Source organism: Bos mutus, chromosome 19 (genome assembly GCF_027580195.1).
Source record: "Bos mutus isolate GX-2022 chromosome 19, NWIPB_WYAK_1.1, whole genome shotgun sequence".
In the NCBI taxonomy this organism is placed as follows: Eukaryota; Metazoa; Chordata; class Mammalia; order Artiodactyla; family Bovidae; genus Bos; species Bos mutus.
The window spans coordinates 15,680,235-15,698,545 of NC_091635.1; the positions used below are offsets into that span (position 1 = coordinate 15,680,235).

Consider the following 18,311-nt stretch of genomic DNA (forward strand, 5'->3'; position numbering starts at 1 on the left):
ACAAGGAAAACACAGCAGAACAGCAGAGGCTGACCAAGCACGACATGCATCAAGCAACCCTCAAAGGTGTCAGCAGCCAAGAAAAACCTAACCGTAACTGTTCTAATACCTCTGGGAACCACAGAAAAACCACCCACAACGTCTATGGGGAAACACCAAGGAAGGCAGATCTTTCCTCATTCAAGAAATAAAGAGCAAAACAGACAAACAAAAGAATAATGAACACACACACACACACACACACACACACACACCAGGTCTAAGAGTCTAAAAAATTAAAGATCAAAAGCATTTAACAGATGAAAAAGAATGTAGTCATTAAAAAGTATGAATGACATCTAAATTTGTTAACATAGAAAGATATCCATCGTAATTTATTAAAAGAAAAAGAAATCAAGTCATAAAATGCAATGTCACTCACAGAGAGAAAAAAAACAACCCAGGAACTAAAGACATCAAAACATCAAGGGTGGTTATCTCTAAGTAGCAGGATTTCTTAATATTTTATAAGAAAACTATTATTTTCAGGAAAAAAAATTCTGTTATGAGAATTTAACAGAAGCTTTCCAAAGCACAGAAAAGGATGAAAGCCTAATTCATACTTTAGGCTAACACAACATTGGTAACGAACACTGACAGGAGATAAGAGAAAAAAAATAAGCCACTTGCCAATCTCCCCCAAGGATTATAAATGTAAAGCCTTTAAAAAAATATTAGCAGAGCAAATTCAGAATTACATTAAAAATGACAGCATGCCATCACCAAGCAGAATTTATCTGAGCAATTTAAAAATACTTTGATGTTAGAAGATCTAATAATACAGCTAATAGTATTAATAACTAAAGTTATGAGTGGTATTAACAACTAAAAATAGAATAAACATATGATTAATACAACACAGGGAAAATTAATTAAAAACATGACAAAAACAAGGAAAGAAAACTCAGAATGGGTCAGTGCTGGCCTTAACGGCAATATTATTTAACTTTGGTCTAGAGTTCTAACCAATGCAATACGACAAGTTAAAAGAAATACATAAGGGCTGGAAAGAAGGAAATGAAATTATCATTATTTGCAGGTTAAAAATAGTCTATTTGGCAAAGTTAAGAGGATCAACCGAACAATGACTAGAAAAAGGTAAAGAATTCATGGTGGTGATCAATCACAAAATGAAAAAATCCAGGGCATTCCTAAATTCAGGTAGGAAGAACTCTTCTAAAAATTATTTTTAAACATCATTAACAATATCAACAAAATCTGAAACATATCTAGCACAGTGTCTGGCCTATAGTAATTGCAGGAAATACTGCTGAAGGAATGAGTGAAGGGAAAGAATCAATACTGCAAAAATGTAAATGCTCCCCAATTTAATCTATAAATATACTACACATCGATCCAAAACCCCGTGTGCAGTGCTTTTATTAGAGCTGCTGCTGCTGCTGCTAAGTCACTTCAGTCGTGTCCAACTCTTTGCGACCCCATAGACAGCAGCCCACCAGGCTCCCCCGTCCCTGGGATTCTCCAGGCAAGAACACTGGAGTGGGTTGCCATTTCCTTCTCCAATGCATGAAAGTGAAGAGTGAAAGTGAAGTCGCTCAGTTGTGTCCGACTCTTAGTGACCCCACAGACTGCAGCCTACCAGGCTCCTTCGTCCATGGAATTTTCCAGGCAAGAGTAATGGAGTGGGTTGCCATTGCCTTCTCTGAGAGGAGGTGGTAAATGAGGCACAGCACAAAATTCTTTTTAATAAAGCTATGCAGGGCTTCCCTGGTGGCTCAGTGGTGAAGTCTGTCTGCCAGTGCAGGAGACACGGGTTTGATTCCTGATCCAGGCCGATCCCACATGCCGTACATCGAACAACAAAGCCTGTGCACCGCAACTGTTGAGCCTGTGCTCTAGAGCCTGGGAGCTGCAACTCCTAGAGCGCCCTAGAGCCTGTGCCCCACAACAAGAGAAGCCACTGAAATGAGATGCCCACCTGCCAAAACTAGAGAGTAGCCCCCACTCTTCACAACTAGAGAAAAGCCTGTGTAGCAATGAAGACCTAGCACAGCACCCCCCCTCTCCAAGTAAACTACGTAAAGCTATGCAAAACTGCTGTTAGAGGAGGATAAATGAAGGGAGATATAGAAAGATCCGGACAAGGCAATAGCACCCCACTCCAGTACTCCTGCCTGGAAAATCCCATGGACGGAGGAGCCTGGTAGGCTGCAGTCCATGGGGTCGCTAAGAGTCAGACACAACTGAGCGACTTCACTTTCACTTTTCACTTTCATGCACTGGAGAAGGAAATGGCAACCCACTCCAGTGTTCTTGCCTGGAGAATCCCAGGGACGGGGAAGCCTGGTGGGCTGCCATCTATGGGGTCGCACAGAGTCGGACACGACTGAAGCGACTTAGCAGCAGCAGCAGCAGCAGCATAGAAAGATCAAGGATATGTGTTACAAAGGTGGCCTTAAACAATCAGATGTTACATCTTTATTAAAAAAACTACAAGAGTGTGATGCTAGCAGTTACCAATGGCTTCATTGGTGCAAAAGAACAGAATGTCCATAAACAGTGCAGCTGTGAAAAAATTCAGTGAATGAAATAGGAAATATTTCATACTTCGGTGGGGATTAATAATTGAGCAAATGGGAAAAAATTATAATACACAAAACAAATTTCAAATATTGTAAAGATTTCTGTGTTCTAAAAAATATTAAAAAAAAAAAGAGGAGGAAAGTTTAAAGAAAATTTAGGTAATTAGACAAAGTATTTCTGTTAATATAATCCCTGAGTATGAAAAGTCTTTCTAACTATTACTCCCCTTCTCCTATAAGAAAAGGCCATGAATAAAAACAGTGATAATTTCAAGTAAAATTTAAAAACAAGTATGTATATTTTTAAAAAGTCATTTATAAAATCAAAATCCAAATTAATAGAAAAAATATTTGTATCAAATGTGCCAAATCAAAGCTTAATCCAAGCTTAGTTAACAAATAGGTAAGAAACACTTGGAAATTAAGAAATAATAAGCTAGGTTAAGAACATGTATAGGAATGTAACAGGCAATTCATAAAGGAAGAAATACAAACATCCAAAAAATATATGAAAAGATGCTCAATGGCATAAGTAACTTTTAAAATGTATATTAAACTATTGTATACTTAACAGAGAAAGATTTTTTTTAAAGTTTATCAGAATTGGTATAGACATGTGAATCTGAGACATTTTTAAAATGCTTAAAATTTTATACAACCTAAATCCAGAAAGCCTATATTGAGGAATTTAATCTAACCTGGGCAATATTCAGCCACATGGAAAACTCATTTTTATAATTCAGTTCAGTCGCTCAGTCATGTCTGACTCTTTGCGACCTCATGGACTGCAGCACACCAGGCTTCCCTGTCCATCACCAACTCCCAGATCCTACTCAAACTCATGTCCATTGAGTCAGTGATGCCATCCAACCATTTCATCCTCTGTCGTCCCCTTCTCCTCCCGCCTTCAATCTTTCCCAGCATCAGGGTCTTTTCCAATGAGTCTATTCTTTGCATCAGGTGGCCAAAGTATTGGAGTTTCAGCTTCAACATCAGTTCTTCCAATGAATTCAGGACTGATATCCTTTAGGATTGACTGGTTGGATCTCCTTGCAGCCCAAGGGACTCTCAAGAGTTTTCTCCAACACCACAGTTCCAAAGCATCAATTCTTTGGCACTCCGTTTTCTTTATAGTCCAACTCTCACATTCATACATGACCACTGGAAAAACCACAGCTTTGACTAGACGGACCTTTGTTGGCAAAGTAATGTCTCTGCTTTTCAATATGCTATCTAGATTGGTCATAACTTTCCTTCCAAGGAGCAAGTGTCTTTTAATTTGATGGCTGCAATCACCATCTGCAGTGATTCTGGAGCCCAAAAAAATAAAGTCTCTCACAGTTTCCATTTGCCCATCTATTTGCCATGAAGTGATGGGACCAAATGCCATGATCTTAGTTTTATGAATGTTGAGTTTCAAGCCAACTTATTCACTCTCTTCTTTCAATTTCATCATGAGACTCTTTAGTTCTTTTTTGCTTTCTGCCATAAGGGTGGTGTCACCTGTGTATCTGAGGTTATTGATATTTGATATTTCTCCCGGCAATCTTGATTCCAGCTTGTGCTTCATCTAGCCCTTGCTGCTGCTGCTGCTAAGTCGCTTCAGTCGTGTCCGACTCTGTGCGACCCCAGAGACGGCAGCGCAGCAGGCTCCCCCGTCCCTGGGATTCTCCAGGCAAGAACACTGGAGTGGGTTGTCATTTCCTTCTCCAATGCATGAAAGTGAAAAGTGAAAGTGAAGTCGCTCAGAAGTGTCCGACCCTCAGCGACCCCATGGACCGCAGCCTACCAGGCTCCTCTGTCCATGGGATTTTCCAGGCAAGAGTACTGGAGTGGGATGCCAGTGCCTTCTCCCATCCAGCCCTTAGTCAAATGATTTATTGGGCTTCCCAGGTGGTGCTAGTGGTAAAGAATCCGCCTGCCAATTCAGGAGACATAAGAGATGCGGAATAGATCCCTGGGTTGGGAAGATCCCCTGGAGAAGGGCATGGCAACCCACTCCAGTATTCACGCTTGGAGAATCCCACGGACAGAGGAACCTGGTGGGCTATAGTCCATAGGGTCATACAGAGTCAGACACGACTGAAGTGACTTAGCAGAATGGTTTATCATCAGAAGATGATACTGGTTGAATGGATCAGGGATCTAAATGTAAAAAATGAAACCATGAATTTACTAGAAGAAATCAGGAACAAATTCCTTTATAACCTACAAGTAGCAAAAGCTATAAGTGAAAATGCAGAGGCAATTAAAAACTGATAGTCAACTTAATAAAAAAAAAAAAAACTAAAACTTTCATATGATGAAGCTACCATGGCAAAGTCAAGCAACAAATGATAAAGGAGAGGAAATAATTACAATATATCAGAAAGAGCTAATCTCCCTAATACATAAGAGCTCTTAAAAATTAAAAAAAAAAAAAAACAATAATCCAATGTAAAAAAAATGGGCAAAAGATAGGGAATTAATTTACAGAATATATATATATATATATAGTGCTTATGAATGTGAAAACATACTTCACTTCATATCATGAAAAACGCAAATTTAAAACCACACTGGAAGGTGAAGGAGATTAACAGGTACAAACTTTCAGTTACAAAGTAAGGAAGTCAAGGGAACATAATGTACAGCATAGGGAATATAGTCAGTAATATAATAATTTCATATGGTAAGATGGTAACTAGACTTATCTGGTAATCACACTATAATGTACAAAAATATCAAATCCCTATGCTGCATACTTAAAACCAATATAATATTATAATTCAATTATGCCTCCATTTAAAAAATGAATAAAATAAAATTACACTAAAATATTTTATCTCACCTAGGTTGGCAAAAAATTCAGGAAATTGACAATGCCCTCTGCTGGCCAACCTGGGAAGCCAAAGGTGACAACCCCTGTGGAGGGTAATTTGGCAACAGATTAAAAAAAAAAGAAATCACAAATGCCCTGGTTCTGAGAATTCACTCTTAAAAGAATCTCAAAAAAAAAAAAAAAAATCACAAAGTTATGTATTGCAGCATTATTCTTAAGAGCAAAATACAGGAAGCAATCTAAATGCCTATTCTTAGGAGACAGGTTAATGAACTACAGTACACACAATAGGGGTTTCCTTGGTGGTTCAGTGGGAAAGAATCTGCTGCCAATGCAGGAGACTTGGGTTAGATCTCTGGGTCAGAAAGGTCTCCTGGAGAAGGAAATGGCAACCCACTCTAGTATTCTTGCCTGGGAAATCCCATGGACAGAGGAGCCTGGTGTGCTGCAGTCCATGGGGAAACAAAGGAATCAGACACAATTTAGCGCTAAACAGCAACACACAAGAGAGCACTACAAAGTCCTGAGAACAACCAAAAAGATCTCAACGAATTAACATTTCTATGATACTACTGTTAGGTGAAAAGAGCAAGAGACAAAAGAGTAACGCGTGCGCGCACACACACACACACACACACACACACACCCGGATGCTAATTTCCACAAGTAACACAGGAAGAATAAATGAGAAATTAAGTTAAAAAAGAAAGGATTACTCTAAGAAGAAGTTGAAGAAGGCAAGAAAAAGGGTGGAATGGAGACAAGACTTTGAGTACACCTTTATATATAATATGACTTCTGTACTATATAAATGTTTTACATATTTAAAATTTAAGGGCAGGGAAAAAAGTAAACCCTGAAAATGAGTATCAATAGATACAGAGGAGAGCATAAGATACAGAAAAAAATAATCAATTCTCATATCTTTAAAACAGAATAACCTTAGTATCCTTAGTGGGATATTCTAAATTTTAAAAATAACAATAAAGAGACTCAAACTACACTTAGCATATGTAGTGGTGCTTCTGTAATGATTCTGAAAACTTTTTTGTATAAACTATAAGAGAGACTGGGCTTCCCATGTAGCTCAGCAGGTAAAGAATCCACCTGCAATGCAGGAGACTCTGGTTTGATCCCTGGGTCAGGGAGATCTGCTGGAGAAGGGATAGGCTACCCACTCCAGTATTCTTGAGCTTCCCTGGTGGCTCAGCTGGTAAAGAATCTGCTCACAATGTGGGAGACCTGGGTTCGATCCCTAGGTTGGGAAGATCCCACAGAAAAGGGAAAGGCTACCCGCTCCAGTTTTTGGCCTGGAGAATTCCATGGACTATATAGTCCATGGGGTCACAAAGAGTCGGACATGACCGAGTGACTTTCACTCCTAAGAGAGACCAAATGTGCAAGAACATATCAATGCTTGTGGAAATCGGGGTTCTCACTGCAGGAAAAGGAAAACATTAATTTGGAATGGGGAAGTTACAAAGAAACCTGTGATGCTGGATTAGAATCAAAGGAATTGGCATGGACTCAGGATTTGCTCAAAAAAACCTTGCCAAATCCCACCACTGTCTTTTTTACAGCCCGAAAGCAAAGGATGATCATGTTTAAACGTAAAATGTAAAAAAAGAAAAAAGACTATCATCGTTTTGTTGAGAATGGTTACTCAAAGAGGTGAGAACTTGCCTCTTGTTCTGCAGAGCCTGATAGATTTACCACCCGGGGGACAGTGTACCAACTCTGGAACTAGACTATAAAACTGTTAGCAGCTTTTAAGATAAAATAGGAGAAATTAAAGAGATGCCCTGCTTCATTTGGTCTCAGTGATTAAGTTAACAATGAATGGATTGGTTGTAATGTCCATTTGACCTATGGCAACCCACTCCAATTTCTTGCCTGGAGAATTCCATGGACAGAGGGGTCTGGTGGGCCTACAGTGCATGGAGTCACAGAGAGTCAGACACGACTGAGTGACTGACACACACAGGTTGTTACACATACAGCCTCTGAAAGGGGAGAGTTTTCAGACCTTACAGCTCAAACAAATCCTCTGAAGGGCCCAGTCTCTCCTGGCCTTACCTTGGTTGTATTTTCACCATTTCTTTCATACTGATTTCGCTGCTGAATTTTCTCGGCAATCTCTTGTGCAATTTGGCAGGTAGAATCGTAGGTGGAGAACCTGCGTCAGAGTCATAAAGGGACAGACATGTTGAAAGTTCCTTAAAGGAAATGTCAGCGTAATCTAAAGCTGCAGTGTGTAATTCTAGTCATGACAGTGAACAGGCAGGGAGGATGATAAGAGGGGCAGTGAAGGCGTACACGCGGTGAATGGTAACTCACTATGGGATGGGTTCGGTCTCCACTCTTCCTTTGTAATAACTCACTCCACCCACACAAGAACACTGGGAGCTGGGTCCCCATCCCCAGCATATACTTGAGAAAAATCAGGCACAGGGAGGTAGAGCCACTTGCCCAATGGGCTCCTCCAGCAGCAAACCCCGGCTGCCTGGCCTCTGTGCTGGAGCCTGTCTGTGCTCCTAACCACTGTGCTCTCTGGCCGCTGATAAAGCATCCCAATGCATTTATTTACAAAACGTTCAGCAAAGATTTCTGGAGAGCTCAGCACTGCTCCAGGCATGGGAGAATACAGCAAACAATGAACTCAAGAGACCCCACAGAGACTGAGACAGAACTGTGCTTGAGTATCTCCTGTGGAGGTACAGGTCAGCAGTGGACTGCCGCAGGGCAGAGGCTCTGGGTGCAGCAGAGCTGGGTATGGCATAAGCCCTATTGGAGGAGGTCACCATTAAACCCAACATAGAGCTGCCAGAACTTACACAGGACTAGGGAAATAGACTCTTGGAGGGCACAAACAGAACCTTGTATGCACCAGGAACCAGGAGAAAGGAGCAGTGACCCCACAAGAGACTGACCCAGACTTTCCCAGGAGTCTCCGGTGGAGGCGTGGGTCGGCCAGCTGCAGGGTTGGGGGCACTGAGTGTAGCACTGCATGCATGGGACCTTTTGAAGGAGGTCGCCATTATCTTCAGTAACCTCCACCATAGTATGGCCCCAGGTAAAGAACAGGGAGGGAACACAGCTTCACCCATCAACAGAAAATTGGATTAAAGATTTACTGAGCATGGTCCCATGATCAGAACAAGACCCAGTTTCCCCCTCAGTCAGTCTCTCCCATTAGGAAGCTTCCATCAGCCTCTTATCCTCCATCAGATGGTAGACAAACTGAAAACCACAAAAAACCAGAAAACTAACCAATCTGATCACATGGACCACAGCCTTGTCTAACTCAATGAAATTATGAGCCCTGCCGTACAGGGCCACCCAAGATGGACAACAGGTCATGGTGGAGAGTTCTGACAAAATGTGGTCCACTGGAGAAGGAAATGGCAAACCACTTCAGTATTCTTGCCTTGAGAACTCCATGAACAGTATGAAACGGCAAAAAGATAGGACACCGAAAGATGAACTCCCCAGGTCGGTAGGTGCCCAATATGCTACTGGAGATCAGTGGAGAAATAACTCCAAAAAGAATGAAAAGACAGAGCCAAAGCAAAAACAACACCCAATTGTGGATGTGACTGGTGATAGCAGTAAAGTCCAATGCTGTAAAGAGCAATATTACATAGGAACCTGGAATGTTGGGTCCATGAATCAAGGCAAACAGGAGATGGCAAGAGTGAACGTTGACATTTTAGGAATCACTGAACTAAAATGGACTGGAATCGGTGAATTTAACTCAGATGAACATTTTATCTACTACTGTGGGCAAGAATCCCTTATAAGAAATGGAGTAGCCATCATAGTCAACAAGAGTCCAAAATGCAGTACTTGGATGCAATCTCAAAAACGACAGAATGATCTCTGTTCATTTCCAAGGCAAACCATTCAATATCATGGTGATCCAAGTCTATGCCCCGACCAGTTATGCTGAAGAAGCTGAAGTTGAATGGTTCTATGAAGACCTACAAGATCTTCTAGAACTAACAACCAAAAAAAATGTCCTTTTCATTACAGGGGACTGGAATGCAAAAGTAGGAAGTCAAGAAACACCTGGAGTAATAGGCAAATTTGGCCTTGGAGTACGGAATAAAGCAGGGCAAAGGCTAATAGAGTTCTGTCAAGAGAACGCACTGGTCATAGCAAACACCCTCTTCCAACAACACAAGAGAAGTCTCTACACATGGACATCACCAGATGGTCAATGCTGAAATAAGACTGATTATATTCTTTGCAGCCAAAGATGGAGAAGCTCTATACAGTCAGCAGAAAAAAGACCAGGAGCTGACTGTGGCTCAGATCATGAACTCCTTATTGCCAAATTCAGACTTAAATTGAAGAAAGTAGGGAAAACCAGTCGGAGAAGGCAATAGCATCCCACTCCAGTTCTCTTGCCTGGAAAATCCCATGGACGGAGGAGCCTGGTAGGCTGCAGTCCATGGGGTCGCTAGGAGTTGGACACGACTAAGCCACTTCACTTTCACTTTCATGCATTGGAGAAGGAAATGGCAACCCACTCCAGTGTTCTTGCCTGGAGAATCCCAGGGACGGGGGAACCTGGTGGGCTGCTGTCTATGGGGTCACACAGAGTCGGACATGACTGAAGTGACTTAGCAGCAGCAGCAGCAGGGAAAACCAGTAGACCATTCAGGTATGACCTAAATCAAATCCCTTACAATTATACAGTGGAAGTGACAAATAGATTCAAGGGATTAGATCTGATAGACAGAGTGCCTGATGAACTATGGATGGAGGTTCGTGACATTGTACAGGAGACAGGGAACAAGACCATCCCCAAGAAAGAGAAATGCAAAAAAGCAAAATGGCTGTCTGAAGAGGCCTTAGAAATACCTGTGAAACAAAGAGAAGTGAAAAGCAAAGGAGAAAAGGAAAGATATAATACCCATTTGAATGCAGAGTTCCAATGAACAGCAAGGAGAAATAAGAAAGCCTTCCTCAGTGATGAGTGCCAAGAAACAGAGGAAAACAATAGAATGGGAAAGACTAGAGATCTCTTCAAGAAAATTAGAGATACCAAGGGAACATTTCATGCAAAAATGAGCACAATAAAGGACAGAAATAGTATGCACCTAACAGAAGCAGAAGATATTAAGGAGAGGTGGCAAAAATACACAGAAGAACTGTACAAAAAAGATCTTCATCACCTAGATAATCACGATGGTGTGATCACTCACCTAGAGCCAGACATCCTGGAATGTGAAGTCAAGTGGGCCTTAGGAAGCATCACTACAAACAAAGCTAGTGGAGGTGATGAAATTCCAGCTGAGCTATTTCAAATCCTAAAAGATGATGCTGTGAAAGTGCTACACTCAATATGTCAGCAAATTTGGAAAACTCAGCAGTGGCCACAGGACTGGAAAAGGTCAGTTTTCATTCCAATCCCAAAGAATGCTCAAACTACTGCATAATTGCACTCTTCTCACATGCTAGTAATGCTCAAAATTCTCCAATCCAGGCTTCAATAGTATGTGAACTGTGAACTTCCAGATGTTCAAGCTGGATTTAGAAAAGGCAGAGGAACCAGAGATCAAATTGCCAACATCCGCTGGATTATCGAAAAAGCAAGAGAGTTCCAGAAAAACATCTGCTTCTGCTTTATTGACTGTGTAGATCACCACAAACTGTGGAAAATTCTGAAAGAGATGGGAATACCAGACCTGCCTCTAGAGAGATCTGTATGCAGGTCAGGAAGCAACAGTTAGAACTGGACATGGAACAACAGACTGGTTCCAAATAGGAAAAGGAGTACGTCAAGGCTGTATATTGTCACCCTGCTTATTTAACTTATATGCAGAGTACATCACGAGAAACGCTGGACTGGATGAAGCACAAACTGGAATCAAGATTGCCGAGAGAAATATCAAATATCAATAACCTCAGATATGCAGATGATACCCACCCTTATGGCAGAAAGCAAAGAAGAACTAAAAAGTCTCTTGATGAAAGTGAAAGAGGAGAGTGAACAAGTTGGCTTAAAACTCAACATTCAGAAAACTAAGATCATGGCATTTGGTCCCATCACTTTATGGCAAATAGATGGGGAAATAATGGAAACAGTGAGAGACTTTATTTTGGGGGACTCCAAAATCACTGCAGATGAAATTGCAGTGACTGCAATTCATGGTGAATGCAGCCATGAAATTAAAAGACTCCTTGGAAGAAAAGTTATGACCAACCTAGACAGCATATTAAAAAGCAGAGACATTACTTTGCCAACAAAGGTCCTTCTAGTCAAGGCTATGGTTTTTCCAGTAGTCATGTATGGATGTGAGAGTTGGACTAGAAAGAAACCTGAGTGCCGAAGAATTGATGCTTTTAAACTGTGGTGTTGGAGAAGACTCTTGAGAGTCCCTTGGACAGCAAGGAGATCCAACCAGTCAATCCTAAAGGAAATCAGTCCTGAATATTCATTGGAAGGACTGATGCTGAAGCTGAAGCTCCAATACTTTGGCCACCTGATGCGAAGCACTGACTCAATGGAAAGACCCTGTTGCTGGGAAAGATTGAAGGCAGGAGGAGAAGGGGACGACAGAGGATGAGATGGTTGGATGGCATCACTGACTCAATGGACATGAGTTTGAGTAAACTTCGGGAGTTGGTGATGGACAGGGAAGGCTGGCATGCTGCAGTCTGTGGGGTCGCAAAGAGTCAGACATGACTGAGGAAATGGACTGAACTGAAGAAAGAAAATAAGGCAGGATAAAAGGATGGAGAGTGAGAGGCCAGGAGAGCAGCTATTTAGGGAAGAGCCCTACAGAACAACAGGTAACATAATGCTCTGAGGACAAAGGACACACACCCACCTGACACAGGAATTCTCTCGAAACACATCCTGAGCTTCTGTTTGCTATTCAACAGGGGTGAGGGCTTTGAAAGGCTCACAGTGAATGTCTAACAGTCCCTTAATTTTTCCTTTGCTAAGAGCCTTTTCACTTTTTATCTGTTTCAGAAAATATCTAAGTGTGTATAGACATTTCACATCTTCTAAAGGGTGGAGACTATGAATACATGACAGAAATATTTTCCAGTGCCAATAAACAATATTTAGATCTCCTGTGGAATCTAATGTTCCAATTTTTGTCTGAAAAAAATAAACAAGCCATTTCTTAAAATCTTTGAATCCCCATGTGTCACCTGAACACTGAGGGGACCTGGCAAATGTCTTTCTAAACAAAGAGAAAAAAACAATTTCCAGTCCTTTCCCTGAGGAATCTTACTATAGTAATGATAACTATGGCTAACAACTGAGTACCTGATCTGGGTCAGGTTCCATGCTAAGAGCTTTACATTTTAAATTGAATAAGGATCCAGTGAGGTAGTGTAACCTATGGGGCCTTCCTGGAATAGACCCCTACCTCCATGTCTTCTTCTTGTCTATAGAAAAGACATGTCTCTTGTCTATAGAAAAGCTTTAGCCTCCTAGGCCTTCCTTGAGTTCCAAAGAGTAAATTTGGAGAAGAAAGAAAATGCAGAAAGAAAGGAAAACACTCAAGCGAGACAAAATAAGAATAGTTTAGCCATTAAGCAAAGTCAAGGACCTTTACTTCCTCTTCAAGGGTGGTAGAAGAGCCACCTTTTCTGAGCCGTGTCCTTCAAGCTGTCTTGCAGATGCTGAAACCCCCAGCAGGCAGACGATTTTAACCGTCCCCAGCCCCGGCGCCCCCAAGCCTGTAGAACCCAGACCGGTTTTGGAACCACAGGTTGATGATGCTGATTCTTAATTACCTCACCACCACAATCAGAAGAATGTCCACGAGCTGATCACGCGCCCCACAAACTCCTCATCCCGTCTTTAAAAATCTTTCCCTGAAAATGAAAGTGTTAGTGCCTCAGTCCTGCCCGACTCTTTGCGATCCCCTGGCGGGGACGGGGCGGGGAAGGAATTTGCATGTGTTTGGAGCAGTGACTACCAGGACTCCTTGCTTAGCAGCGATAAACGCTGCACTTCCCTTCACCACCGCCAGGGGTCAGTAGATTGGCTTTACTGTCCACTGGTGAGCAAATTGGCTCTGTAACAGGATTAACTTACATATGTACTGTGAGTGAGTGAAGTCGCTCAGTCGTGTCCGACTCTTTGCGACCGCGTGGACTGTAGCCCACCAGGCTCCTCCGTCCATGGGATTCTCCAGGCAAGAATAGTGGAGTGGGTTGCCATTTCCTTCTCCAGGGGATCTTCCCAACCCAGGGATCCAACCCAGCTCTCCCGCATTGCAGGCAGATGCTTTAACCCCTGAGCCACCAGGGAAGCCCATATGTATATGACCAACCTAGATCGCATATTCAAAAGCAGAGACATTACTTTGCCAACAAAGGTTCGTCTAGTCAAGGGTATGGTTTTTCCTGTGGTCATGTATGGATGTGAGAGTTGGACTGTGAAGAAGGCTGAGCGCCAAAGAATTGATGCTTTTGAACTGTGGTGTTGGAGAAGACTCTTGAGAGTCCCTTGGACTGCAAGGAGATCCAACCAGTCCATTCTGAAGGAGATCAGCCCTGGGATTTCTTTGGAAGGAATGATGCTAAAGCTGAAACTCCAGTACTTTGGCCACCTGATGCGAAGAGTTGACTCATTGGAAAAGACTCTGATGCTGGGAGGGATTGGGGGCAGGAGGAAAAGGGGACCACAGAGGATGAGATGGCTGGATGGCATCACTGACTCGATGGACGTGAGTCTCAGTGAACTCCGGGAGTTGGTGATGGACAGGGAGGCCTGGCGTGCTCCGATTCATGGGGTCGCAAAGAGTCGGACACGACTGAGCAACTGATCTGATCTGATATATTCATGTATACCAAAAGTGAGCAGGTGATATGAGCCAATACATAATTAAGGAAACAGGAGGCTGATAAGAAAAATTGGGTGCTGGCCCCGACTTTGCCACATTTCCCCATTTCCCCTCCATGTCGTCATCAATGAAAAGAGGTTCTTAGGTCTGGCTCTGTGGTCCCAGACCACATAAAATGCAAGTCAATAATAAGGTGTAACACACCTCCTGACAGACGAGGAGTAGAAATAACAAGTGCCTATATCCGGAGTTCAGAAGTGACAGAAATTACTGGCCAAGACACTTGGACCTGATAAGGCTGGGCCAAGAGGTTATACTTTGGGCTGAACCACAAGGTCAAAGCAGGGCTCTCACTCAAGCAAGAGGGAGGAGCACCTTTTAGAGGAGGTGAGAGGCACAGGAAGCAAGCAAAGATGAAAGGAAGGGCAAGAGCCTGGCACGGTCGGCTGAGGGGTGGTCCTGGGTAGGACAGTGAAGAACAAGATGGCAGAAAGGAGTTGAAGATGGTTTCTGCAGAGCCTTGAGTAGCATAATAATAAGGTTTGAAGGGAATTTGAGAACTGTGGGGTATACTTTTACAGAGAAAGTGAGGCCTTGAAGAGGTTATGTGAAATGCTTATGGCCAAAACCCCAGTTGTCTTGCTCCTAATCCTTGTGTTCTCGCCCGAGCTCTACAAACTGGTTCTGAAGTTCTTCTACACATGTGAATCACTGTCTGGTCTGCAAGTGTTCAGTTGTGCCCAACTCTTTTGTGACCCCATGGGTTGTAGCTTGCCAGGCTCCTCTGTCCATGGGATTTCCCGGCAATAATACTGGAAATAATACTGGGTTGCCCCTTCCTTCTCCAGGGGATCTTCCCACCCAGGGATCCAAGCTGCATCTCTGGCATCGGCTGGCAGATTCTTTACCACTGAGCTACCTTGGAAGCCCCTTCCATCACTGGGGACGTTTTTTAAAGCTTCCTCATACCCCAAGCATTCTGATTGAATTGGCAGGGGGCTTGCCCTAGACGTGAGGCGTTGTAAAGCTCCCCAGGAGATTCCAATCTATAGCACAGCTTGAGAACCACTGGGCAACCTCATGATGGAATCAAGCACACAGGTGCCTAAGGTCCTAGTTTAGAAAAGTAACCTGAACTCCACGTGCACAAATCACTGGGAATGAAAGAAGAGTGGCAGGAGACCAGGAGAAGGCTTCTCCAGCTATTCAACTCCATAACCAGCCACCAACATTTACTTTCTGTAAACCATAAGGCTAAAAAGGATTGGACAACAGCAGAAAAGAAAAAAATAAAAATCGTGGAGATGAGTCAATAATCTGATAGGAGGAATGAAGAAAAAGTAGATGATCAGAGTTTTTTAGGTCTAAGAGACTAAGAGGATGGTGACACCATGACAGAGGCTGAGGAACTGGAATGGAGAGGGAAAAAGTGGCAAAGCTGATTAACTTTTAGCAAAGAGCCTGTTCAGAGACCGTCTCCATGCGATATTTCTATTACACAGTGAGCTTACCATTTGCTTTGACAGGCCATTAAAAGAGTAACAGTCATATTCTACTTCTAAACATGAGTAAAGCATCACTGACATGATTCTCGATAGCAGGAGGGCTAAGCTGTAATCAAGTCTGTTTTTCTAGATTTTTCTAAGTCCTATCCCCTACTCCTTTCTGCTCTCCTGATCAGCAGCCCACTTTGCAAGGAAGCTGACTGAGCACAGCAGAGTCCCCCAGTGTTTCACTTTCAACAAACATGAGAAGCTGCTAAGTTAAACTACTTGAGAGTAGCAGGAGAAATTATCCGCACTTTTGCACATTAACCGTGGAAGAGGCCTAGGGGTTTGGGGATAGTTTCCACCCACCTAAATGGATACCCTGGGACCTCTACCTTATTTCTGAGCTGTATTTCCTACCTTATGTGTAAAATGAGGGAATTAGCCTCCATGAAGTGGAGGGCAACTTAGCCATCTGTATCAACGGCCTTAAAGATGTTCATACTCTTGGACCCAGTAGCTCCACTTCTAGGAAGTGGAGTCAAGGAAGTAAGTCAAGGAAGTGAGAGATGGTTCCAAAGGGCAGTCTTCCCAATTAAAAAAAAATAAAAGCAAAAAAACCCTAGTATTTTTTTAAAACATACAAAGGTACAATGATTAAATCACACTCCATCATGGTTATTCACATGATACACTATTAAGCAACATAAAGATTGTGTTTTCGGTGAATATTTGTGATACACAGAATGGCCCTTGTTTCTATAAAATACATTATATACATACATATATTATACAAAGTAATAAATTCATTTAAAAAGTCAACAACAGCAATTATTCCAGATAGAATTAAAGATTTTTTTTTTTCCTCTGCAAATATTCAGTATTTTCTAAATTTTTCTATCAGGGTGTTAAAATTAGGTGAAAAAAAAAAATAGTATGGAATTAGTTAAGCCATTGGTCCAGACAATCCAGATCCTAGGCAGATTAACTTTGATCTTGCAAAGTTAATCTATTAATATCCAGACTGTCTGCAACTTAACTATAAACTATGTTAGAAGTACTAATGTGAGACATATTCTCCAAAAAGAACTTTGTAGAGCTAGAGGGTTTTTAATTAGTAAACAAAAAGCTCAAGTAAATATGCTATTGCAGTAGGTTCCTTGGATCGGAATTCATGTCTCTCATCATTCAGTCCTAGGGACTTGACTGTTGAATAAAAGACTCTTCTCAGCTATTGTTTTACTGCATAAGTTGCTGCTGTAGATACTGAGGTGAGGATATAATACCTTATCAACAACAGGCATAATTTCCTTCCCAGATTCCGGTTAGTTTTCTTTGAAGGGCGCACAAGATCTAGACCCCAGCGTCAACTGGTTATTAACTCGCGGACTCCCGTGAATTCTGAACCTCGGTTTCGCTACCGGCGAAATAAGGAAATTCACCAGAGGGACTGGCGTTCCACAAAAAAGGTTACTCTGTGCTTCACTTTCACAGGAGTCCCGGGGAAGCCTGCATTAGCCAGCTCCACCACCAGGATGGAGATGCGGCTCAGAGATTTGGCGCTGGAACTCCCCCAAGTGTACACCGCGTCTCCCACCCCAGCCACCCCTGCAGGACCGAGAGTGGCGGCGGGATGCGGAGGAGCGCAGCCCCTCAACCCCCGGCTCTCGGCGGCAGAAGGATCCCTGCTACCCCACCCCTCATTCCGAAAGGCCGCCGTCCCCAATGCCTAGCGATCACCCGCTCCCCGGAAGCCTGGCCTCCCCCGAGACCGTCCGCGCGCTGCCGCCCTCACCCGGGGCTCACCAGGGGTCCGGGGCCATGGTGCAGTCTCCGCCCGCAGCTCGGACACTTCCTGCTCGCAGCAGCTGACTACGGCGGCCCGCGCGGCTCAGACCCCGCGGCTCGACCCGTGCGCGCCCGGAACTCGGAGTTTGCAATATACGTACCCTAAGGCCTCCAATCTATTGATACGAGAAAAAGGAAAGCGCTTCCCCGGGGACTGAGGGCTGGACCAATTTGCGTCCATTAAGAGACGCGAACAGCTGGGTGCAATTCAAATAAAAATGTTTTCGAACAAAATCCAAGCAATTTCCCCGGAAGGTGGGAGCCTCTTAAGACCTCTAGCGTTATTTAACATTTTATTCTGCTTAAAACAAAGAAAAAAAAAAAAAACTGGATTGTGGTGATAGTTGCACAATTGTATAAACTCTATTTAAATAAATTTTAGGATATGTAATTTATACCTCAATGGTTTAATTATTTTTTTATCCTGTTTCAAGGGACCCAAAGAAGTGTCAATTATATATTATAGCAGCCTTCCCAGCAGAGGCACTTAACTTTATGTTTAATTTTTAAATGCCATCAAGTACTTGATTATATCGTTACCCAAAAGGTCACAGACTCTTTACATGGAGGAGGAGGGAATTAGTCTGTGCATTTCGTGCCCCTTAAATTTCCAGAGAAATACTAGAAAATTAAAAAAAAAAAAAAAAAAAAAAGCCCTCTCTTGATTTTCACGAGGGCAAAAGAACTCGGACTCCGTAGGCCGGCTTTCAACGCGACCGTGGATCTGACGCGCATGCGCAAGTCCGTTACCATAACG

General features: G+C 42.7%; 1 protein-coding gene across 5 annotated transcripts in view; it reads right to left on the bottom strand.

Moving 5' to 3' along the window:
* The window catches only part of STX8 (syntaxin 8), a 206,765-nt gene extending 189,111 nt beyond the window's left edge, over positions 1 to 17,654 (bottom strand). For 2 of the 5 annotated variants that reach the window (XM_070389485.1, XM_070389486.1), the window contains exons 1-2: positions 17,513 to 17,654; positions 7,480 to 7,579 (exon numbers count right to left, since the gene is read on the bottom strand). In XM_070389485.1, coding sequence (XP_070245586.1) covers positions 7,480 to 7,579; positions 17,513 to 17,529 — 117 coding nt within the window. In that variant the 5' untranslated portion in view covers positions 17,530 to 17,654. The remainder of the gene's footprint in view (positions 1 to 7,479; positions 7,580 to 17,512) is intronic. The other 3 variants (XM_070389487.1, XM_070389488.1, XM_005907545.2) reach the window with 2 other exon arrangements.
* Positions 17,655 to 18,311: the final 657 nt, after the last annotated feature.